Here is a 25,407-nt window from a genome sequence, read left to right as displayed (position 1 = left end):
GGGAGGCAAAGTAGAGGATGGCCTGGTTAGAGCGGTGATGGTGCAAGACCGAGGTGATGGAGGCTTTAGGTATGGCGGGGCAGAGGCCCCGGAGAGGCCGGCGGGCATGAACAGCCGTGGCCATGGCAAGGTCAAATCAGGCTCGGAAACTGCTGGCTGCCCTGTGGGTCCAGATGGTACTAGTTTTTCAGGCCTGGGGAAGAGTGACGTCATTAGCTGACCAGGGAAGTCAGGAGAGGGAACTAATTAGGGAAGATCTGGGTATGGTTTCATGGGGGGAAAGGTACTTGGATGAAGTATTGGGAGCAAGAACCCCTTGTGGGAAGGATAAAGAGACACAGTCCTCAGCCAGTGGCACACGCCGGAGACAGGAAGAGAAGGTGTGGCAAACACAACGGCTCCTGTCCATGGTGCCTCTGAAGCCAAATGTGTACCCCTAGGCAGCGTATCTTGCCTTTAGAAAGGAGAGGTGCTCTGTGAGGGCAGGCAGTAAGGATGAGGGCAGGGACCAGTCCCCCCAGAACACGAAGGGTGGCGGCCAGCAGCTGACCTGTGATGGATATGTTTAGTTACATAACACAGAGAGATGGGGACCTGGAGCGTCGAGTGGGAGAAAAGATGGGGAGCCAGCATCTTCTTCACAGTCGCTCTGTGTGTCATTTACATACATGGTATCTAATGGCCTAGCGGTTGGCAATACTTTATAATTACAGAATAACCATGGCAGTAACCTGCAAAGTCCGTGTGAGAAGACCCGAGGGCATAAAGACAGACAGGATGCTGCATCAGGGTGACAAGTTATACAAGTGAAGGAAGAAGAGCCGTGGGATTCGGGAGAACCAGAAATGGAGTTCTTTCTCCCCACCAACAAACACATAAAAATCGTGTGACTCTCATGGCAAAGACAGGATGATCAAACCCTGGAACAAGCTGAGTATTTTTATGATTAACAGGTTACAGTTCTCTTTTTGTTTTCTTTGGTTTTTGTTTTTGTTTTGCTTAGGTGGTTGAGGAATGAAGGTTGCATGTACTTGTAAGAGGTGGCTTTTAACTGTGAAATTGAACTGTCCACTCCTCAGAGTCACAGCTGGTTCCTCCCACAGCTGGATGCTTCTCTGAGATCTTAGGAATAGACTGAGCCTCGCGTCGCTTTGACCCATGAGCCACTCCGGCTGGACACGCGGGGCCATTTGGAGGGGACAGAGGACAGACGAGGTGACCCCAGGGAGACGAAGGTGGGCTTCTCTGAGCAGGCCAGGCATGCAGCCCATCTCCTCACTCAAGGTTGTCACAGAGCCTGTGGGAGTCCCAGCCCCTCCAGCTTTGAAAATACCTCTCAGTCAGACCATTGCTTTTGTGTTGCTTGGTTCCCTGGGAAAAGATACTGGACATGAAAGGGACATCTCAACAGATTAAGAGTTTTCAGAGAAGCGAGACGTTATTCGATTAAAACGGTGCCTTGCGCTCATGAGCGAGCAATAAATATTTGTTGGTTTGATTCTCAGGCCTACTTTTCAAGGAGAAAGTGGACTGACTTGAGGAGGATGGTGGAGAATTGTTTCTGAAAGATTGAAATTAGCCACCATAATCTCATCTCCTTTGCAACTGTGCTGCAGAAGAATTGTTTATTTTCCTGTCATGGGAGGGAGCTGGCTTCCCTTGGCTTTATTTTCCTCTAGAGTCTGATATACGGAGTGAAAAATGGAGGACAAAGGGATAGCATGAAATACAGAGTATACCCTTGGTTTCCAAAAGCAAACCAGAGCAGAGAGACTGTCTCAGCTTCTGAGGAGGTTTTAGAGGCAAAACTCTTTGGCAGTGACTCCTGCACTAAATTGTTTCAGGGAAATAGATGCAATATATTTGAGTAGAGGTGTTCCGATCTCCTTTGTGATTTGCTCCGTGCCAGGCATGGCTTCTGCTTGTGTTACAATCACGGGGCTGAACGAGAGCAGCCGGGTCCCAGGGTTGTGGGTGAAGCCCAGATGGCCTACCCTTGGGTACAATCTTGCCATGTTGATGTTATGAGTTACGTTTTTTTTTTTTGTACAATGGACAGCTCAGGCCCACCATGTACCATATACAGTAAATCCTCACTTAACACTGTCGACAGGTTCTTAGAAATGCGACAAAATGACATGTAACAAAATCAATGTGCTTGGCCGGAGTGGCTCAGTGGTTGAGCATTGAACTATGAACCAGGAGGTCACGGTTTGATTCCTGGTCAGGGCACATGCCTGGGTGTGGGCTCAATCTCCAGTAGGGGGCGTGCAGGAGGTAGCCAATCAATGATTCTCTCTCATCATTGATGTTTTTCTCTCTCTCTCTCCCTCTCCCTTCCTCTCTGAAATCAATAAAATATATTAAAAAACAACAACACCAAAATCAATGTTACCTTAGCACAAACAAGAATTAAGTCCCTATGACATTACAGCGACATTATAACAAAACATCATCATCCAAGGACCTGCTGTACAACCATCTGTATGTCACCAACATAAGAGTATTTGCCTGTACCCGTTCCTTTTAACATCTGTGGAGGCTCTTAGAGAATCCGATACATGTAATCAAAGACCAAACAATCATGCACCATAAATAATTCTGCCGAGAAACTGGAGAGGCCTTGGCAACAGCGCACCCGCCCCTGCCTTCCCCGGGAGCTTGCTCATCCTTGGCCATCCTCCTCTCTCTTTGTTCTCCCCTCCTGCCTTTGTCTCTATTTCTAACACATCTTTCCTGGGCTGCGACATTGGTCACTGACGTTTTTCTCTTGCTTTCAAAACCTAAATCAGCCTGGCTGGCATGGCTCAGTGGTTGAGGGTCAACCTATGAACCAGGAGGTCACAGTTCGATTCCCAGTCAGGGCCCATGCCTGGGTTGCGGGCTTGATCCCCAGTGTGAGGCGTGCAGGAGGCAGCCGATCAAAGCTTCTCTCTCATCCTTGATGTTTCTATCTCCCTCTCCCTCTTCCTTCCTTTCTAAAATTAATAAAATTATTTTTTAAAAAATCAAAATTCGGTTGGGCCTTCTAACCCACTTCAGTCCTAAATGAGAAGCACCTGCTATGGCGGCCAAGCCCGCACAAAGGGTTTGGATTCTCGCTCCTCTCAGAAAGAGGAGATGCTGCAGGGACTCCTTCGTTCAGCAGGCAGCTCTACAGAACGCTCCATCAGCGCTGTCATGACACGGACGGCGCCCGCCTGCCTGCTTCTGTCTCTTCTAAACGGGCCTTTTCTTCCCGGATGATGCAGTGGGGTGTTAGACTCAGTGCTCTCCCCCTTCCTGCACATTTCCAGTGTTCATCCTACTAAACCATTCGCACAGGGTACAAGTGAGAAACGTTAGCCAGAAAACCCAAAAGGGGGCAGAGCCGGATACTGACATTGTTCGGGAATGTGAGCTCTCCAGCGATGATCATCTTTAATGACATTTTTTAAAAGGATTGGATTTAGATACAGTTCCAATTTCGCGTTTAAGGCTCTCGACTGCCCTTCCTAATGAGGCTCATGAAAATATTTGAGCATAAACAAAACCATTGCCTCACGCTGGGTGATTTATTCAATTACCACGAGGCAAGGGAGCGGGTGGCACCACTGTGCGCTTTGGATTTAACTATCGGCAAAGTGATTTGGTTGCCTGAACCATGCGCAGCCATTTAACAGAAGGCAGGACCTGGAGTGCTGAGCATTTGCCACACATTTGGTGGAGGCTGTTCGCAGGGGCCTGAGGCTCCCTCTAGCCTCCACGGCAAGGAGTCGGCCTGGTCTACACCACGTGACCTCTGCCGTTCTGCCCAGCTTCCGGGCGGGTCTAAGGGCCCCAGGGAGGCGTGGGCAGCGGCGCTTTACCCGTTTGGTGAGCTGAGTGTCCATCATGAAGTTGTGCACGTGCTTCTCCGCTTTGGTGAGCTCCAGCTTCCGGGCCACCACGGCCACCACCAGGGCAGTGCAGCCCGCACCCTGTGGGGGACAGCAAGAGGGCCGGGGAGAGAGCACATCATTACGAGGCAAGGTTCAGGCGGGAGACTCAGCGTTCCCCGAGACCACTGTGGGGTCCCGGGAGCGGAGCGGGGACCTGAGCTCTATGGCCGGTCAAAGGCACCAAACCCGCCCGGCCCTGCTTCCTGCCCCATGAGAAGGTCGGCATCGCTTAGCTGCAGAGACGGACTCTTCATAAAACTCGCTGGTTCTTAAGGGAGCAGGACTCCCCATGGGGCTGAAGCTCTTGGGGAGCTTAACGTCCAATCATGCGGCCGCCTGCCAGGCTGTGCAGGGAACGCGGCGGGGCTGGCCCACTCAGGCCCCTCTCCCTCATGCGTGTCCCAATCCCCCTGCCGCTTCCAGGCCACACCCACGCTGGAGCCCGGCTGCTGCTGGCAGAGAGTTTTCCTGAAAATAACCTAACAAAGAGGGGACACATCCCCCCTGGGTCGCCTCCCAGGGGAACACTGGTTGGCCGGAGTCTGTTCTCTCCACTCTGCTTGCTCCTCAGGTGGGGCTTTTTCCCTGAAGATCTGAGCTCTGACTCAGCACAAGGAAGTAATTCTTTCTTGCTTTCCCTACCAGTGGTCGGCAAACTGCGGCTCGCGAGCCACATGCGGCTCCGAGCTGCGGTTTGCCACTCTGTTGACTAATGAGTTTGCCGACCACTGCGTAAGGCATTAACCTTACCCAGAAGTTTTGACTTCAGGTTAAAGACATTAGTACATTATTAAAATGTTTTTTAAGTGTTTTTCCCTAAGGTAGTGGTTGGCAAACTCATTAGTCAACAGAGCGGCAAGCCGCGGATCGCAAGCCGCAGTTTGCCGACCACTGCCCCAGGCGGCTCGTGAATCCACCGTCATGCGGAGATTTTTAAAGCTGCCGACAATCTTTGCCTCCAACCAGGCTTTTAAGGGAACTCACGGGGGGCCTCAGTATTCTGCAGAGCAGCTTTCCTATTCTGCCCAGGTAGGTCCATTGCAGGGGTAGAGGGAAGGGTGAGTAAAAGCAGCAGGTTCCCCAGGACGCATGCTCGCTCCTAACCCGCCGGGCGCATGCTTGCCTGTCTGAGCTCACTCCTCCCCTGCAGCCACCACCCTCTTCCTGCAACCGGCCAGGACCGGCCCGACCTCCACGCCTGGAAGGAGATGGATGACAAGCTCAGCAAAGCCAACAGCTAATCCTCGGCTGCAGCAATAGAGTTGCCACAGAGGCCAGCGTAGCAGTGAGGTTCAAGGACTGAAGGGCTCCGTCAGTGACAGTTCTGGCTCACTGGTCTAACAGACTGTGTGAGAAATGGTGAAGACTGTTCTCAAAGGTACACGATCTGTGCCCGAGTTGGGAGGAATGGGTATGGGTAGGTCAGTGCCTACTGTCTCCGTTACCATCTTTCTTCCCTTGTCTACAGATTGGCAAAGGCTAGGGTAAGGTTTTGGCATGGCTGAAGTTGGCAAAGCTTTCCCGTAGCTTTGCACCAGGTTCCCATGAAAACAATCTCTTGTTTCTTGGTACATTTGGTCATCTGGTCAGCCACCCATTGGCCACCCATTTATAGCACAACAAACGGAGCCTTTCTTTTCTGACCTCAATTTCCTCTCTTGTTCAGGGACGGCTGTGTTTCCTTGGCCTCTGTAACTTAGAAGAGACTCTGTGCCCACTGTTCAAAGGATATGTAAGGGCAGTTGGACAGCCTGGTCTGTAGCTGTAATCAAGTCAGCCAGGCCTCCAAACGCAAAAAAAAAAAAAAAAAAAATAGCTTAAAAGAAGCCGTCCTAGAGGGCATAGGTGTGCTCCGTTCCGTTCAACCAGATCAAGTATAATCACTCTCCTTCATATGGAGTTCCAAAGATACTTTGGGGCTGAAGGCCAAAACGAGGGATATACTAGTATCATGGTGGTAAAAATGGAACATCGGATGGAGAAAGCTCTCCCAGGCTCCACCCTCCCTCCTCTCCCTGGGACCAGGCAAAACTCGATTTAAATCACCCCTGAGAGCTGGGGGCAGAACAAGCCTGAAGGAGTTGCCCTGCTCAGGTTCCACTTAGGGAATTTCATCAAAACCACCTCTCCTCCTCCTTCCCGAAGTTCCAGGGTCAGGGCGGAGTGCTCCGTGGTCTTGCCACAGCTCACAGTACAGCAGCTTGAATGCCGGGGGCTTCTAATGAGAAGCTCGAGTGTTTTCACCAGGAAACATACACTGTATATGATTAAGATGAATTCCTGCATGGAGGCAGGAGGGTGAACTAGATGATGTTTCCCAGTTTCTTTCTGTTTAAAAATGTCAAGACTCCCTTATAGATGTCTCTCTGGAGGATGCTGGGCTCTTAACCCCTAGTTCTAACTTGAATAGAGAGCAGTGCTGGCTAGTCCCAGCTTTATTTTTCTTTTAGAAAATCCATCATCTGGATGTAATTAAGGAAGTAGCCAATAAGGAAGCCTAACTTGGTCATTTCCATTAAGAAGCAGCCTTGTAAAGATGGGGCCAGACATCCGCAGCCTTCGGAAGGTGGTGGGCAGTGTGCTGAAATCCACATTGTAGTCCTCTCCAGAGAGAGAGGGGGGGGGGGAAGAGAGAGAGAGAGAGAGAGGTGAGGGGGAAGGGAAGGGGAAGTGAAGGAAAGAGAGGGGATGCAGAGAGAGAGAGAAAGAGAGAGAGCGAGCCAGCTGGAGTAGAAACCGAGATGGGGAAGAAGTTGTGCTCCATCCTAAACAGCATGGGACAGAGAGGGAAGGAGGAAAGGAAGAAGCAGAGGCATCATGGGCCCATGGACTGAGAAAGGAAGACTGGAAGAACAAGGAGCCTAAGGCTGGAGTACAGTTAATAGCCAACTTTGGCTCTTCAGGGGGAATAAAGGAAGTGTTAGGGGACCCCCTCCCTGCTGTTGCGCTCACCTCTAAGTGGTATAATGATCACCTGTGTTCCTCTGGGGATCATGAGCCTTTTTACTCACAGCTTTTTCCGTTACAGCTTATCAGTCTGATGTCCCCACAGTGGCAGCCTGGGAATCCTTGTGGGATGCGGCAGTATTGTGGGTTGGTATTAAGAGACAAATTGCCAAGGACTTGGCTGATTTTGGGGTGTGGCAGTGCATGCTGTCCTAGTGTGGAATCTCAGAACTGGCTGGCGGACAGAGGGGGCGTGTGAGGAGAGGATGGACGGGGGCAGACAGAAAAGGACCAGCAGCTGCTGGTATGACTTCCATGGGGTCAGACTGTGGAGATAATCCATGACTCAGCCCGTTGCCTTCAGATGCGCCAAGCCCCGAATCACAGTTGACACCAGCTGGATTCCCTGGGCCGTCTCTAACTCCTATTTCCACGGGAGGATGGGAGGAGGAGGTAGGGTCCACCTCTAATGAGATCACACTGTCCAGGGTATGTGCTGAGCAGGAGCACAGGAGTGAGCGAGCAGAGACAGAGAGTGGCTGGCAGGGGGTGAACAGGCCTAACTCATCCATGGATTTGGACCCAAATCAGAGACCCAGGCTCCTCTACACGGCTCCTCCCACTTCTTGTTTCCAAGACACATTTTCCAGCTGGAAAACCTTAGGCTCTGGAAAAACAAGTATCCCAAGGGGAAAAGTATGAGGTGTTCTTCACTGAAGGAGCAGAAAAGAAAAGAAAACATAAATGAAAGTGACAAATGGAGGAGGGAAGCCTGGAGGATGTGCAGTTGGATTCTATTTCTGCCACAGATTCCATGTAACAACTAAAATAACATCAATTGGTTTGAAACCAAGGTGTTTTAGGGAGAGGCTCATCTAAAACTGACATTAAGCAGATGTCTCGCTGAGCCCTCTCTTCCCTCCTCCCCAAATGACTCAATTTGTTCTACCTTGTGCTTCATCACCGCTTTCCTCTGCAGTTCAAAGGAGCGTCCCCCATGCAGCCTTGGGGGACGCTCAGGGTCCCCGGCGGACCCCCTGGGAGCTTCGGTCTATTTGTCCAGAACGTATGAAAGGCCCACAGAGTGAGTCCGGTTTTAGAAAATGGCTCCATTGAACCAGGGCTCCTACCAAGCAGTCTTGGGGGGCCCAAAGGTTTCCCCGATGCCTGCAGAACCACACCGCCTCCGAGGGCCTCGCTGTAAGGTGTGCTGTGATTTCCAAGTCCGGAGACTAAAGTACGGAGAGCTTTCTGTCTGCGTGGGAACGGTCATCGTAAAATTCTCGGTGGACTCCGATAAACCTGCGTTTGCAGTTGAAGTCTTTCAAGCGCACGAGGGCTGTGCCAACAATGTCAAGTTGCTCAGACAATTATATACCCTGCTTAATGGTTGATAATTACCCCGTTATGGGATTGCCAAGAGAAAACAATGATTAAGACTATTTACAGCCCGCACACACAAATCTTTCCTTTCCCTTCCCAAGCAGGCCTTGTCTTGGCCTGCCTGGTGTCCATGGTAACCAAACAGGAAGCCGTACCTTTCGTTAAGGCACTTGCAATAATAATCCCGAGATGCACACAATGATGCACACAATGCTGGGAGGTGGGGAGGGGGAAGGGGGCGAGAGGACTTTCAGCAACCAGAAGCCCGGGAAAGGAGTGACTCAGCTAGAAAGGTCACATTTGTTAGAAAAATGACCCTGGGGCTCCACACGGTGGCTGACCCCCGAGTGAGGCCACGGACTTTAATTTGGGTAAAAACCCTGGGATGAATGGAGGACGCCTCCCCGCTCCTGTGTAGAGAGAGGTGTAGGATTGTGCATCAGGGTCCATGCAAAAGGAGAAGATGGCAGTTGTGTTGTGTTTTTAATATGGGAGGTGCTATGGGTTCCTTCTGGTCCGTTCGTTCTTCCCACTTTGATCACAACTGTCTCCGCGAGAAGCAAACGCTCCCCTCCAGGGGGCTGCTGCGGAACTAACTGGAGCGAACGCGGATGCTGAGGGCCACCCTCTAAGGAGAAGGCCAAGGCCGGGAGGGGCCAAGGGCCCGCCTGCCACTCAGCTTTGTCAGAAGCCAGGAGGTGCCTGCCAGAGGGAAGGAAGCAGGGAAATGGCGGTGAGGGGGCCGCTTCTTGGATGGGGCGCAGCTCCTTGCTGAGAGGGAGAATGGCTGGTATTTAAAAATAACAGAGGCTCCCAGCAGGTCCCTGCACCTCCGGCCACCCACCCCTCCGCCTGCCTGCTTGCTCCGTGCGCCCTGGCTCCGCGCCCACAGCCCAGGAGGGGCTCTAAGACAGGAGAGCGCTGGCCTCCAGTCCTTTCTGGAGGAACGGATCGCTCCCTGGTTTCCTGGTGACAGCTGGCGCGGCGCCAGGCAGACTCCTACTACCAACGGGAGGGACTCGTTCCAAGGCCTCACACGCACCCAGGATTTACCAGCCCTGTGCTAGACCTCTGCCGTTCACTGCCGTGCAGGAGGGCCCGCCTGCTGGTGTGCACCTGGCCTGGATTTCAGTGGCAAAGGGAGAGGACTGTGCCCAGTGGTGACATGGCAGCCCGGGCCCTCCTGCTCACAGGGCCATTGCCCAGGCCTCTCTCTGCGCTCCGCTGCCTTGACATGTGATCAGTCCCAGGAGGCCCCCAGGCTGCGGTGGGTGGGAGTGGGCAGCCCCCGCCTCTGGCGAGGAGTTAATCCCTTTCCACTGCAGAAAGAAAGCCCTTTTCATTTCCGAAGGTGGGTCGTTTTTCCTCCTGGGAGAATGAATGGAACCTGAGGGGCTCTGAAAGGAAGGCTCTCCCCGGGTGAATAACAGGGCTGCAGAGAAGGCTCCCCTGGGGAGGGCTGGGCAACCACCCACAGAGGCCTAGGACAGCTGCCAGCATCCTGTCCACCCTCACCCCCCACCACGACCCCCATGGTGCCCAGGCTGAGGGGTGCTTTCTTCTCTGGAGCCTGTGTCTAGGATTCTAGGAAGGAGGCCCAGGAGCAGGGGCTGCCTGGCCTGGACATAAAGCTCAACCAGGCCAAGGAGGCTCATCCCCTGGCCAGGGAAGGCAGGGTGGAGGCCCGGGAGGCGAGGACCCGCCGATCCCGACGGCGTGTGCAGCTCCTCATGCTGACAGAGCATGTTCACCTAGAGCATCGCCATCCCTGGGAGGGCAGGGCGGGCCTTCCGTCCTCGCTCTGCCCTCGGGGGGGCTGAGGCCCAGCAGGCTGAGTGCCCTGCGCAGAGTCCACTCTGAGCCTGACTCCCCCTCAGGTCCTCCACACACGGTGCCTCGAGGGCCCTGTGATGGGCAAGGGTGTGTGTTGGGTGGGGGTGGCGGGCGATGGATGCAGCCCAGCTGCTGGGCACCTGCAGGGGATGGGGATGGAGTCACAGTCCCGCTGATGCCAGAGCTGGGAGAGACCTGGCACTGGGGGCCCAGTGCCCCAACAGGCAGATGTGGGAACCAAAGTCTGGAGAAGTCGAGGGCTTCTCCCCACCAGTGGCACCCAGTCCAATTCAGGCCCCGTGTGGCCTCTCCGCGCGTTCCCCATCCCTGCCTCCCTGAGCTCAGCTACGTTTAGCAGACGCCACGCCAGGTCTGGGGGCAGGAAGGACAATTAGCTGCAAGCCTTGATGCTCACTGTGGGGAGCACACTGGGCTGTCGGGTGGTAGAGGGTCAGACCCATGGTCAGCTTCACCCAGCCCATTTTTTTTTTGGGGGGGGGGGGGCATGGACGGAAGTGGGGACTGTGAAGAGACTATCAACTGTCAGGAACCAGGACCTGTCCCTGTCCCTGCCTTGGAAAAGGAAACACGAGCGTGAGAAACCATTGGATTCACATCTGCCTCTGTGTGCACAGACATGCACGCTGGTCTGTGAACGAGCAGCCGCCCCGCACCCTGACCGGAAAGGCCCCGCTGTGCTCGCAAAGAAGGGCTCTCGCTCGGAGGGCGGGGAAGGGGGACGGGCAGAGGCAGGTACTCACCATGATGCCGGTGAGGAGGCACACACCTTTCCCACAGTATGTGTGGGGCACCATGTCCCCATAACCAATGGAAAGGAATGTGATGGAGATGAGCCACATGGCACCCAGAAAGTTACTAGTTACGTCCTGCTGGTCATGGTACCTGCCAAGGGGAAGACAGGAGTTAGTTGGAGGAACTGCCATTGCCGAGAGCACGGGCTGCGGGCAAATCCTCAGGGGAAGGAGGCGAGACGGTTGGCTGAGGCGGAAGCAGCAGCGATGGCGACACGGAGATCTCTTTAGCGACTGCAGGTGCCAGGACTCTGCCCGCCCAGGTCCTGCCTGCAGCTCCCGCTCCCCCAGCCCCCACGGGCTTGCCCCAGAGGTAAATGCTGGGTCACGGTTTGTACCAGATTGGAGACGTCCCTTTGGTGCTGGTAACATAGCTTTGAATGAAATCATGAGGTAATAAAATTTAGATTTTTCCCTTTCAACCGACAGTCTAAATGCATGTGGATGTGATTAATTTGAAAGCACAAGCTCCTGAACAGGGAAAATGTAAAAAAATAAAAAATAAATCACCAAACATATTTAGCAATTTCCTGAAGGTTGATGGATCCCTAAGACTGGCACCTCCCGGGGCCTGGAGGGGGGCCCTGGTGGGTTCTCAAGAGCTGTTTCCTGGGGTGCTGGGCTCTCTGCTGAGGGGTGTCTATACCTCCAGGGCCTCGGGGCTGCCCCGCCCGGAAGGAGCCAACTGGAAACATATCACACCATTCCCTCTGCCCGGTGCCCAGTCCACCCATCCTTTTCCTCCCTCCCTCCACCCCAAACACCAAGGCCCCCTGTAGTCAGGCTCTGTGCCAAGTGCTGAAATACGGAGATCAACAGGACGCATCCTCTGCCTCGGGGCTCTCAGCCCAGGGGAGGGTCTGTGGGAAATGCAGACATTTACAGGAAGGTCAGTGAGTGAGTAGACGAGGCGTCTGGAGACAGGAGGGAAAGGCCAATGACCTTGGTCCCAAACACAGGAGGGTTAGTCTAAGGCTTCTGCTCCCTGGCAGGCCGGGGAGGGTTCCAGGCGGACCGAAGGCCTTCGGAAAGCCCAGGGGCTGACTTGAGTGTGGGGCTGGCTTTCTCAAAATGCTCTCCCACAGGATCCGCCTGAGTGACACACCAGGGACCCTGCATTTTATCCTGCAGGGACATCGCTCCTGGATGGAATCTCCCCACAAGGCTCTGGGTGGCCACCGGATGGGAAAGTTGAGGTGGGTCTGGAGGCCACACCAACCCGGTTGGAGAGAGCAGAAAGCCACTTAGGAACTCTGATCCTCAGGCTGAGTTACCAAGGCGCATACGTGGGTCAATGCACGGGGCGTGCTGGGGACGGGGTCCGGCGGAGGGAGGCCTCCAGAGAGCGTTAGCTACTGTGGCCAGTGCCCTCCCTGCCCCCGCAGGGCCTGGGGCCAGGTGGGTCGTTAGCAAATGTTGCTTTTCCTCCCTCTCCCCTAGGTCGGTGTGCAGGGAAGGCTGCGGGCACAGGTGCATCTGGAGATGGCCTGGCGGGGGCAGAGCTCTGCTGGTCAGAAGGAAGATGGTGGGCACGTGAGTCCAGAACCCAAAGGGACAGAGTGACCAACACCATTTCTCAGCTCCTTCTGTGCTAGTGGGAGTCCGGCAGCACAACCTATCATGTGACTGGCACTTTGTACACAAACACTCTCATTCTCACAACATCCTGTAAAATATTTTTAAAAAATGGGTTTTTATTGATTTCAGAGAGAGGAAGGGAGAGGGAGAGAGAGAAACATCAGGGATGAGAGAGAACCATCGACCACCTGCCTCCTGCACGCTCCCTACTGGGGATTGAGCCTGCAACCCAGGCATGTGACCTGACCGGGACTCCAACCGTGACCTCCTGGCTCACAGGTCGATGCTCATCCACCGAGCCAGGCCGGCAGGGCCCGTGTATTTTCACGGTGAGTAACCGGGAGCACAGAAACTCTGGGTGACTTGCCCGAGGACACACAGGAAGTAAGCAAAGCGAAGCCCAGGCTCTTTGCCCCGCTCCACACGCATGAGAGAGGCGGAAGCAGCTGCTGAGTGCCTTGGGGAATGGTGAGGCGGTTTTAGCAAGCAGAGGGCGCCGGGCGCCAGGAGCAGGCGATGAGATGGCTTTGGAGACCAGGGGTCCGCATTTGGAAGGCCTTGAATTCCAGGAGGAGAGGTTGGGATTTTGTCTTAGAGATCTGGCTCCTGAGCATATGAATGACAAAACGACACGGGCTGCTGGGGAGAGCGGTCTGCAGGTGGGGAGCAGGATGTTTAAAAAGGTGGGACACAGAGGCGGGGTAGCCAGGGCAAAGCAGGAGCGCGGTGCCAGGAGGGAGGTGCAGGTGCAGCCCTAATTTGAGTCACCACCAGCCCCAGACGGCGGGGGCATTAGCCTTTCCGTAGCTGCCCTCACAGGACAGGCAAGCCTGGAACCCCAGGGACCTCTGAAGAGCAGACATCCCCCCTCCCCCCAAAGCTCACTGGTGAGACACCTTCCCTGCCCTCTCCTACCTGCTCCACTCACTGCCCAGCGAGGTTCTGTGGCTATCCCGAGGGCACCCTGCTCCTGCCAGTTGCCTCATTTCCCCGGGATGGGGCCTACCCCTACTCATCTGGTCACACTGGAGCAATGTAGATGGTGATACCAGACTTTTAAATATATATATATTTTTATTGATTTCAGAGAAGAAGGGAGAGGGGGAGATAGAAGCATCAATGATGAGAATCAATGATTGGCTGCCTCCTGCAGGCCCCACACTGGGGATGGAGCCCACAACCCAGGCATGTGCCCTGACCAGGCATCGAACTGTGACCTCCTGGTTCATAGGTCCGATGCTCAACCACTGAGCCACGCTGGCTGGGCGGTACCTGACTTTGATCTCCAAGATGGAGTGCGCCCTTCCCCTGACTTAAGGTGCCAGCCCTATCCCAGCTCTGACATGGTTTTGGAGGGGCAGCTGCCCTGCTCATCCCATTCCCCACAGCCCAGGGCTCTGCCAGGCCCTCAGGCCACTACAGTCCCCTCCACTCCCAGCATGCTCTGGGCTGGGAGGGATGGTGGCCGACCCTGGCTTGCAGGGCCTGTGCTGAGGTGTGATGGGACATCCCTCCCTGGAGGGGTGGACTTCGGAGCCTGTGAGACCACCAGACTCAGTGACAGCTGAGTGTGGGGGCCCAGAAGCGGGGAGACTTAAAGGTAACTCCATGCCACAAGCCAGCAGCACGTAAACACATGTTGCAGAGTCAGAGTCGGGCATCAGCGCATCAGATGCATTTCTTGGAAGAAGTCTTGGGTCAGAATGGCGAGGTGGGGATGGTGGGTGGGGAGGAGGTGAGCAGCTGGTCTAGGGCTCGGCTCGCCTGCCTTCAAGCCCCAGCTCCACCTTAAGTAATTCCATGGCTGTGGGCAAAGGGACGTAACCTTTCTGTGACCGGTTTCCTTATCTGCTGATGGGAGGATTAAGGAACATAATCCACAGTGCTCAGCCCAGAGGAGGTGCACTAAATGTCAGCAGAGCTCAGAGTGGGATTAGCATACGGCAGCAAGTCATCTGTCTCTCTCTAAGGTTGATGTTTGATTTACTGCTTTACTTTTCTCTAATTTCCCAGTCCTTTTGGGTTTCCTTTTCGTTCACCATATGAAATCCGACTGGTGCTAACTATGTGTGCTGAGGAGAGAAGAAGTAGATCTTGAGCTTGTCACTCACTCATTGTAACACTTCACCCATCTCTGTCCTCGGGAGGGGGCTCTAGAACAGCGGTCGCCAACCGGTAGTCTGCAGACCACTGGGGGTCCGTGAGGTCCGAAAGGTTGGCGACCGCTGCTCCAGAAGATGCCGAATCAGACAGACACCCTACACTCCCGTGACTTGGGGCATCGTCATAGACGCAAGACTCACATGCGACTCGCCAAGCAGGAAGTGATGAGCGAGAGAGCAGGCCTGGTGATTCATACTGTGGGAGTGGGGAGGAGGTAGAAATTATATCCAAACCTATTCACAATTTTAGAGTGGTTTACACTTGTCACAAATTCACATACAAATTTCATGCTATTTTTTTACAATTGAGAATTTTTGGGGAAAAATAGTTCCTTGTTTTTCATTAAGGGCTAAGAAGGAAAAGGCGTAGTTTTTTTTTGGGGGGGGGTCGGTTATTATGCTTATTCATTTATCATTAGGGTGTAGACTATGGTTTTTCACTTTTTAATATTATAAAAGAAATGTATGATGGTATAAAGATGACAGATTAAACACACATGCTGCTTTTGCCCCTTCTCAAATCCCTCTACAACTAACCTTGTTAGTTCCCTGCTTTTAAAAATCAGCAGAGACCCAGGAATCCCCAGACAGCTGAGTAACGTCTCTAGCATTCAAGACACACGCCAAATCAGTCACTTAAACAAAGAAACAGAACTCTGGATCAGATACAGATCATTCGCAGAGAACGCTTGAAAAATCCTATAATTAACATTGTAAGAGAGATAAAACAAGGTATTGGGCCCGTGAGACAAGCATGGCATGCTATACCAAAAATTCTTCCTGAAGAGCTGGAAGATAAATTGAGGAAGGCTCCCAAAAGATAGAGACAGAAATGAAAAGAGGCGAGAAAATAGAAAATTAGTCTACCAACTCAAATATTAATAGCGTCAGAAAGAGAGAACCGGACAAAAAGGAGGAGGAAAAGGAGACAGAGAATGAAGGAGAAGAAAAGAAGTAAATACATAATTTTTTTAAATTTCCCATAAGCGAAGGACACAAGTTTCTAGATCAAGAGCCCACCATCCCTAGCAAAGTGGATGAAAATAGAGTCACACCAAGACACATTATTGTGAAATTTCAGAACACCAGGGAAAGGAGGTGATTCTATGGAGCTTCTAGGGAGAGGGAGGAAGAGGGAGAGGGAGAGGGAGAGGGAGAGGGAGAGGGAGAGGGAGAGGGAGAGGGAGAGGGAGAAGGAGAGGGAGAGGGAGAGGGAGAGGTCAAATACAAAGAATCAGAAATCTGAGTGACTTTGGACTTTTTTACAGCAACACTGGAAGCTAGAGGGCCATGGAATAGCCTTCAAAATTCTGAAGAAAAATGATCTCCAAACAAGAATTCTACACCATGGAAGCCAGAATCCCAAACCAGCCAAAGTGATCAGTTAAGTCTGAGAGTGGAATGAAGACACTTTCAGATGTGCAAGGCTCTCCAAGATTTGCCTCCTCTGTCCCCTTCCTCAGAAGCCACAGGAGGGTGCGCGTCACCCAAACAAAGGAGTAAGCCCCAAAGAAGGAAGCCCCGGGGTGGAGGGCACAGGAGACAGGCGGTGGAAAGAGGCCCAGGGTGAAGGCCATGCGCCAGGCACAGAGGGCCACCAGTCCAGACGGGAGCAAGTCCGAAGCTCGGGAGACATTTCTGCAGGAAGATGCATGGCTAGAAAACCTGATGTGCCTAAACATCTGGAGAAGAGAAGAGACAACCGCCAGAGTTTGGAGTTAAATTAGGGATCAATACATAGAAAAGTGAGCAAATGAACAAACATGACGATTAACCAGAATAAAATAAAACTTCTGCAGGAAAAAGAGAAGTTATCATCCTTGACGACAAAGGCTCAACTATGATTAGAGTCAAATTGGTGTTGACCGAGTAATGCAAATAGTGATTACTGATCTAACCAAAATTATGATATAATTATGAAAGGAGAATGGGGGACAGGACGAGTTCAAGAGGCAGAAAGGAAGCCAACTCCTCATCTTCCCGGGAGGGGAGGGAATAGATAATGCTAAAACTCACGCATCGAAAAGTAGCAATACAAGCCCGTTATTCAGAGACATGGAGGTAAACAATTAGCAAAAGGAGGTAAAAAGATTAGTTATCTGTGGCTGTACAACAAGTTGCCCCAGGACTTAGCAGCTTAAATATCCTTTGCTATTTCACCGTGGCGTTGGGTCGGGAACTCAGAGGCAGCCTGCATGGGTACCTCTGGCTCAAGGTCTCCTAGGAGACTGTAGTCAAGCTCTGGAGAAGGGTAAATGGGAAGGACAATTGACTCTAAAGTGCACGCATGTCTATAACTTCCATAATACAAACATAAAATCAAGCCTGAGAGAAAGAAACCAAAAACACATGTCATGTGAAACAAAGCTAGGAAGCACGGAAATAAAATAAGCACTCCCCACCCAAAGCCCTCCCCTTCCCCCCAGAGATCATCAATATCCTTAATGTTATGCTTTTCATGACCTTGTTTTTCTTCAGATGGTAGTGTTTCCACACGGGTGTGTCCACCTCAACCACAACCACGTGAGTGAGCTCAGACACAGAAACCCTTTACGTTGAGCCCTGAGGTGAGGTCACACCCCTGTGTGACAGCTTGACTACAATCCCCCTGAGAGACCTTGAGCCAGAGGTCCCCCTGCACGATGCCCCTGAGTTCTTGACCCTTAGCAACTGTGAGATAGCAAATGTTTTTGGCTGTTTGTGTTATTGATCTTAGAGAGAGGAAGGGAGGGAGCGAGAAAGAGAGAGAGAAACTCCGGATGTGAGAGAGAAACATCGATTGGTTGCCTCCTGCATACACCCTGATCGGGGACCGAACCGCAACCTGGGTATGTGCCCTGACTAGGAATCAAACCTGCCACCTTTTGCTGTACCCAGTGATGCTCCAACCCCCTGAGCCACCCAGCCAGGGCTATTAGAGTCCTCTTGGTAACCTGTTCTAAGTATCACCTCGGCGCTTAACACATAATAGTTGTTCCGTAAATACTATCTGGAATGAATACGGCCTGCTGTTGCTTTCCCTGCCTCCCCGGGAAAGTGATGCTTGCTTCAGTAACTCAGTGAAGCATGTTAAGATCTCTTCGGCAGATAAACTTTTGTCCAAGTGGCTGCCAGATATCACAGGCTGGGAGTCAGTTCTCGCTATTAAGAGGAACTCAGCTTCTTGACAGTAGCTGCGATCTAACTCTTTTCCCATGAATCTCAGCGATGTGAGGTCTCTAGCTACTTGTTCTGGGGCTGGTTTGTTTGTTGGAAGTCTTCAGGAATCCAGCCAGGCCTTCTGCAGGACTCTAGCCAAGTGGACAGCTTTGTCTTCACCTTCCAGTCACCCCCCAGCGCCACACAGTCAAACCGGGGCCCCTGCTAAGGTGGGGTATTGCCATGGAGTCCTGGGCTTTACGCCCACTCCCACCTCTCCCTTTGCCCAGTCCTTGAACATAACCAGCTCCTAAAGATCAAGTGCCCGCAGTGCACCAGGGCAGGCGAGTCCCGCTCCGGGGGGAAAGGGACATTCCTTAAGGGCCTAATAAAGGTTAGTTTAGGATTTCAGACTTTTTTGAAGTGTGTGCAAGAGTACCACTGACATTCAAAGTTAGCTGAGGAGGAAACGGCTATGGTGACTTCAGAGCTACTACTGCGTGTTTCGGCTAATCAAGACAAAAACAACAAAAAAAGTCCTTTCTTTTCTTAAAAACAACTTCCTGTATAAACGACCTAGAACGTGAGATAAATGGCTCTGAGGACTCAGGACTGACCGCATGTGGACTCAGGCATGGCCCGCATGCCCACGGTGAGACAGGCGTAGTGGAAGTCACTCCTCGCCGCTTCGTTCCAGTGGCTGTGCCCTCTATTGGGTGCTGGCTTTGGATTTAGGAAAGTAAGGACGTCTGCTTCTACCGGGAAGTTCAAGGCAATAGCCCTGGATCTTGCTTGCCAAGGCCAATCTAAGCCTAGTCTTTTCTATCCGGCCCCAGAGCTAACAGCCTGGGTGCGAGGCCTCAGCAACTTTTAAAAGGGGGGGAAAGCCGCCATCACCAAAACACGACAGTTCTAAAAAGCAGGCTGCACCTCGCCCCAGACAGACATGGGGTTCTCTTCCTGCGAGCACAGCTGGGGTCGGCTTCTCTCACGGAGGCGGGGGCACGCGTGCACGGTCAGATGTAGAAGAGTCAGGACATCTGGCGGGTGTCACACATCTGGATGCAATGTCTCACAGGCCATGGTGCGAAGTCTAAACAAGACACCAGCTCACCTTTTTTTTTTTTTTTTTTTTTTAGTGTGTGTCTCTGTTCTCTTGTTTAGCGAAGATGTTTTGTTCTAAGTCTCCACTTCACAAATGGATACGCCGTTAGAGGGGAGCCAGCTGCCGTCCCTTCCACAGCCCATTCTCTTCAGCAAAGCGAGCGCTGGCAGCCTCTCGAAGGGTTATTGAGTTAAAAACCAGATGGCTCATCTGGCAAACCCTTCGGAGTCCGTTTCTCTCTTCGCAATGTTTCCTTTCTACTTATTAAAAATATTTCCATGTTTCCTGATTTGGAAACAATTAATAAAAATGCATGAACACGGAGAACAACAATATGTTTGGAAGAAACCCTGTTCCCACGGGAAGCGTGTCTTCCACGGGACTGGGAGGTGGCGCGGCGGCGGGAGGGGCGGGTTCAGACCCCAGTCCTGCCGCTGACCCGCGTGGCCTGGGCCGGGGGCTCACTGCTCCACGCCCCGGGCTTTCCTTCTGCGTGAAACCTCTCATGGGATCGCGCTGGTGGTTAAAGGAGGTGACACACATAAGACCAGGCATAGCACCTAGCGCATATTTGGGGTTTAATAAATGAGATTATTCAGCTAATAACTACACGTGAGGCCCTACTATGCGCTAGACTTCACGGACCTTACAGTACAGTGAAGGAGGCCTACAGCAAGCAACACGAAAGGAAAAAAAAAAAAAAGAAAGAAAGAAGGGAAAGAAGGCTGAGATGAGTGCCCAGGAGGGATGTGGGTGCACTCAGCAGGGACCTCCTCTGAGGATGCACCACTTACACCACCCAGGACTACAAGGGGTGGGCTGGGGTGGAGGCGCTCCAGGTGGAGGGACTAGCTTGGGAGGAGGCCAGGGGGAGTGGAACGCCCGTGGAGGCAGAGGGACCACGGGGGGTGGGGGGGAGGTAAGGAGGTGCTTCACAAAGCCTCAGCACTGGGCTGCCATGAGTGGAGCTGAGTGAACACCCCGGCTGTTGGCCTGCACGGTCGCCTGCACCCCTGGGCCCTCGCTTTCCCTCTGCCCCTCCTCTATTTTTCTTCCTGTCACCTCTCTGTCTGTCTTCTCTCTCGTCCTTCTTTGGACGCTGCCCTCGCCTCTCCTCGCTCTCCTCTCCAATTTCCCTTTCACCGGCTCAGCCTGTCTCCTTCCCTCCTGTGAGGACGACAGTGGGAGCCCCACCGGAGGGGCTGACAGTCCCGGTGGGGACCCTAGTCTTTGCTTCAGGTTGGTTTTGCTTAGCCAGCAAGCTTGCATATGGCACCTACCAGGGGCCAGCTATCAACGGCATAAGATGCAGCCCCGAGGGAAGGCAGCACCTATGATGTGAAGTGGGAGGGCTGCGCCGAGTAGGAACACACATCCTCGTCCTCCCGGAGCCACAGACCACAGCGCCCTGCTCTTCTGGGGACCATGTGCCCCTCGGGTTTCACTGTCACCACCAGACTCTGAAACAGGCCCGACCTCCCCTCTGAGCTTCAGACCCGCACAGCTGTCCGCCCGCGTGGAACATCTCCGGGGGATAGCAGGCCAATGAAGCTCAACTTACCCTACACTGAACCCTGCTCATTACCTGCCCCTTCCCAGGTCCCCTCCACACCCGCCCCTCTTCTTCCTGCATCTCCTTTGTGGGGACAAGACCACCATCTAGCCATGTCAGGACACTGGGCATTTTCCTCCAACTCCCTCCACCATCACCCCACATCCCATGAGGCAGTCCTATCAATCTGGGCTCCTCCAGCTCTTTCTACCCTGTCCCCAGTGGAAGCAGCATTCGGTCCCCTGGACATCACTACAGCCGTGTCCCCAACTGGCCTCCTTGTCTCACGGTCATCCCAGTGTCCCCCTCAAACCACCCCCCCCCCCGCCCCTGCAGCCAGGGGAATCTTTCCAAAACACAAGACCCTCCCCTGCTCAAAGCCCGCCAGTGGCTCCCCCTAGCCTAGGGTGGGGCGGGCAGGGTGCTCCCAGCCTCAGTGGGGCGACACTGCAGTATACAAACCCTCTCTCCAGGACAGACGGCAGTGGAAGATGAACGTTTGTGAACGATCACTGTTTGGGGTCAGGGGCGTTTCAAGGCTGCCCCGAGATTACATCGCTCTCGCTCTCCTGCAAACGGATTTGCTTTCTGGGTGGCAAGGAGGGGTGGCTGCCAGCTGGCCCCATGGGAACGATCTATAACCTGGGCACACCCACTGCGCAAGCCAGGTGTCTGAGGGCCAACTCGCCCGCGTCACCGGATTAAAAGAAACACGGAACTAGGTAAGGCTGGGGACTGTTGGCTTGATGAAGGGATACATCAAAACTCTTTCCACTGGTGAAAGAGGCCTGGCCTCTGCCTGTCCTTCTAACCTGAGTGTCCCTGACCTCATGGCAAACAACTGCCGATCCTCTCTCCCACGCCGTTCTTCTCCCACCACTGACCTCTGCTCATGCTGGCCCCTCTGCCTCGAGTCTCCTCTGGCCCCCAAATCACCTCCTCCAGAAAGCCTTCTAGATCAAGCATGTCAAACTCAAAGGCTAACATGGGCCAAATAAACGAGGCCTGTGGCCCGTGGGCCGCGAGATTGACATGCTTGTTCGACATCAAAGGCTCTTTGCAGAGTTCCCCGAGCCCCCTGTTCCTCTCTGTCCCCTCCCACCACGAGGACCGATCATGTGCTTCTTCCCGGGGCTCACACTTCTGCACGGCAGGTGCCAGCCCAGGTGGCCAGGCGCTTGGAGGAAGCTCAGCGGACGTGCTGAAGGGGGCAGGGTGGGTGGAAGGGCTTTAAGCCTGGTCTCATCTCACACTCCTCTTAGGGCCTCTGCTTTCCCTCACAGCCGCTGTCTTTGATTTTCATTCAGCTCCACCTGACAGGGGCCTCAGCCTGCCGCTGGTGAGCTTTTCCCTCCCGACCGAGGCTTTTCCAACATCCATCATCAGCCACAGAGCGTGACTCGGAAGCAACGGGGCATCACAGTTCCTAGTTTTTCAGATCCAGAGACAAGAATAACTGGTTGGAACTCATGCAAAATATTTCCTCAAAGGCCTGAGAGATGATCTCTTTCTCATCTCATTTTATTTCTGGGACTGCTTCTGGGAGGCAGGTAGGACGATAGACATTTAGGCCTATTTGAAGCGATAACAACCATCATCATTTGTCAAGCATCAGCCATGCGCCACATGGACCACGCCTGCTGCGCATGATCTCATTTCATCCTCACAATAACAAGATCAGGGCTGTCCTTTCCCGTTTTCTTGAGTGGGAAACACAGGCTCAGCCAGATTAGGGAACTTGCACAAAATGAAACATCCACCCAGGGAGAGAGCCTGTGTGCATGCGAGCTTGGGCTTGGCTGATTGCACATCCCCGTCTTTGACCCTATGACACCCTTGAGGAGGTGCCGGCTCAGCAAGGCCGAGTGGAGAGAGGGCTGGGGCGCCGCCCTTCCTCGTGTATCTGATCCCGGATCAGTATGCGATCCCGGATCTGTATGTGATCCCGGATGTATGTGATCCCAGATCTGTAGGTGATCCTGGATCTGTACTGCAGCGAGCCAGCCTCACAGGAGTCAGCCACAGCCAGGGCTGCCCTGAGCAGCACGTTGATGGTGCGCAGTGCAGCTCCGGGAGTGCCATTCACCGTGACTTCCGTGTGAATGGCGCCCCCTGGAGGGCAGTGCTGCGTAGCGGTGGTCCTGGCTGCGCCTGGAGGGGAGAGAGGGTATTTTCCTCCTCTCGGCCATGCTTTCTAAAGGGAATTCAAGGCAGGCAGCTCCCCGGGTGAGCAAATGTTGAAGCTGGCACAGAGCTCCGGCCCCATCTGGGCGGTGTGAGTGTGGGAGACGGGTGGGGGCCGTCCTGTGACCAAGAACAAAGAGAAAGAGGCTGGGAAAAGCTCCCTGGGAAGGAGTTTCCTTGACACTGTATTCTAGTGGGGCTTCCAGGGCAGGACGTGGGCACTCTGGTGGCATGGCTTCCCCTGCCCCTGAGAAGAGGGGGAGCCCAAGAGGAATCCGGACTCAGGGTGCGTGGGAAGAATTCCGACTCAGCCGAGGCAGCCACTGGATCTGGGACATGGCTGCAGGGCTCGGGGGCGGGGGGACGGGGGGCACTGCTGGGTGCTCCCTGGCCCGAGCAGCCTGCACGTGGAGTGCGCTTGCCTCTAACCTCTAACCTTTCCACAGGCCTGGGCGTCCAGGCGGCACACTTCCCTGGACTTCGGGAATGGCCTTTGGCCATGTGAAGGGTGACAAAGTCTGGGGCAGGCAGGGTCTCAGGGACTGGTCCAGGCCCACCGCTCACACAGCCAAACCACCCAGACCTTGGTGTATCTGATTAACCAGAAAGTCCTGTTACACATCCGAAATCATGCTAATTCTGAAGCCCAGTAGTAGGATGGAGAAAAGAATGGAGCCAGCCAGCACACACCCAGCTTTCCGCCCCAGGGGGCTTTGCACCGAAGGAACTTCTGAGCCTCCAGAGCTGGCATGCCCCGAGGTCTTGGAGCAGCAGCTGGAAGGAAAGGCCGTGTATGGGGCTCAGGCTGGGGGACCTCCGCACCCCTCCCTGCTCATCTCCACAGCCCAGAGCGGAAGGAAGGGGTGCAGCTGGGGCCAGACCGCCCCCAGCATCAGCATCACTTTTTTTCTGCCTCTTGAACGGAGAGATTCTTACTGGAGGAAAAGAAGGAGCAAGACAAAGAAGAGATGACCCATCTGGAGAGCTCTTCTTGTCTGCAGGGCCTGCAGAGAATGGCAGGAAGTCCCCTAGTGTCAGCCGCCCCCTCAGAGCTCTGGGCCACAGGAGCTTCCGGCCCTGCCCGCTCTGAGGGCTGTGACTCTCCAGCACTTGTCCTTCCCCGTTGCCCACCCAGGACGGAGAGCAGGCAGGTGGGGAGCGGCAGCCCCATCCTGAGGCTCTCAGAGGCCTCGATGGAAGGCCACGATGTCCAGAAGGCTTCCCTGTGAGAATGGGGGTTCTCCCAGGGAGCATCAGCCCAGAGGCCAGGACTCCCCGCCACCTCTGGGCCTTTCTGGGGAGGGAGAGAACAGCACGGACACAGGTCCAAGGCCTGGGCAGGAGGCGCTCTGCCTGTTGGGTCCGCTTTGTCTCTGGGAGTCCCCGAGTCCTGGGCTACCTCTACCTGACCAACCTTTCAGGTAAGGAAACGGAGGCCGGGAGGAGCACCCTGGGCCCAAGGTCACTGTGCTTCTCACCCCGTGCTGCCTCTGTATACCCCGTGAGGCACCGGTCACGTCGGCCCGGCCGGGGCAGTGGCCCCAGGAGAAAGACCCTCACCTGGGAGCTCAGACTCTCCCACTTGCTGTGTGACTCTGGACAAGTTGCTTCCCTTCTCTGGGCCTTCGTTTCCTCATCTGTAACATGTGAGGATTTGGTTACGTAAGCTCTAGCGCCCCTTCCAGTTCTAAGGTCGGTGTCTCTCTGCTCACGCTCTACTGCCTGCCTCCTCCTCCCAGGCAGCTTCGCAGACGGCAGGCCTTTGGCACCCCACCGGGAAGAAGATGAGGTGAGACTTAGGCTCAGGTGGGAACCCCCTAGCAGCTGTCACTCAGGGCCAGCCACACCTTGGGGAGCCACAGCAGGTGACCACCAAGCTATACAGAACCTCCGGTGGACTCTAGCCAAGACTTCTGACCACAGAACACCTGTAATTCCTCAATCAGCACAGGAGAGGGTGAGCTGGCGCCTCCGCCATTATACAGCAATCAGCATGGCTCTTCGGTCACCACGCAAGCCAATGCATCTGCCGGTCTGTCTCTCTCCTCCCCGGCTGCGCGCCCCCCCCCCCCCCCCCCCCCCAGAGAAGCCTCTGGAGGCTCCTACATCCCAGGGTCCCAGTCCTGGCTCTGTTTTACAGGAAGCAGCCATCACAGAAGGCACTTGTTACACGTTGCCAGGCAACAAAATGCTGCCTGCACACGGCAACCCACCTCTGACACTTCATAGGACTGAAACCAGCAGATGAGAGGAGGCTGCCAGAACAAAGGAGAAGCGTCGGGAGGGGAAACGCTGGAACGCAAAATGAAAGAGCCCAGACAGTTGCAGAAAGTGCCAAAAAGCAAACAGATGGGGAGAAACCCTGACTCACTGACAGGAGGGAGACAGAGAAGGAGCCATGGAGGCAAGTCCTCGGGTGTCAAGTCCTCAAAAGGCCTCTTATTTGTTTTTCGGTCAAATGTGTCACGATTAGAGTGGAGCTGTGGATAAAGAAGGTGATGGATATGATAAGGATGATGGTTCTCCTCGCTAAACACTTGTCTCTGAGCTTCTGCTTTTATCTGATGAATGGTTTTATTAAAAACACCCTCAAGCAATGGCACAATTCTCCACAGACTTTCCAAGAAACACAGTTATTCTCTGAAACAAAGATCGCCACTGCCATCCTCATCATTCACTCACCCAAATGCAGGCCATTCATTCGCTTGTTAGCTTAAGCGACCGTGGGCTCTGGAATTTGCAAGCACCGAGTGGGTCAACGAGAATCAGAGCCAGCCTTGGGGATCTCAGGCTG

The 25,407-nt window shown here is 53.9% G+C and overlaps 1 protein-coding gene across 5 annotated transcripts in view; it reads right to left on the bottom strand.

The window, feature by feature from the left end:
- KCNN3 (potassium calcium-activated channel subfamily N member 3) overlaps nt 1-25,407 on the bottom strand; it is a 135,284-nt gene that overhangs the window by 11,412 nt on the left and 98,465 nt on the right. For all 5 annotated transcript variants that reach the window (XM_080648152.1, XM_080648151.1, XM_080648153.1 and 2 more), the window contains exons 4-5: nt 10,844-10,985; nt 3,849-3,959 (exon numbers count right to left, since the gene is read on the bottom strand). In XM_080648152.1, coding sequence (XP_080504278.1) covers nt 3,849-3,959; nt 10,844-10,985 — 253 coding nt within the window. The remainder of the gene's footprint in view (nt 1-3,848; nt 3,960-10,843; nt 10,986-25,407) is intronic.

Source organism: Plecotus auritus, assembly GCF_963455305.1.
Source record: "Plecotus auritus genome assembly, chromosome: 12".
NCBI classification, from domain to species: Eukaryota; Metazoa; Chordata; class Mammalia; order Chiroptera; family Vespertilionidae; genus Plecotus; species Plecotus auritus.
The sequence above is the reverse complement of the archived record's forward strand: the minus strand, read 5'-3'. Positions and strand labels throughout refer to the sequence as shown.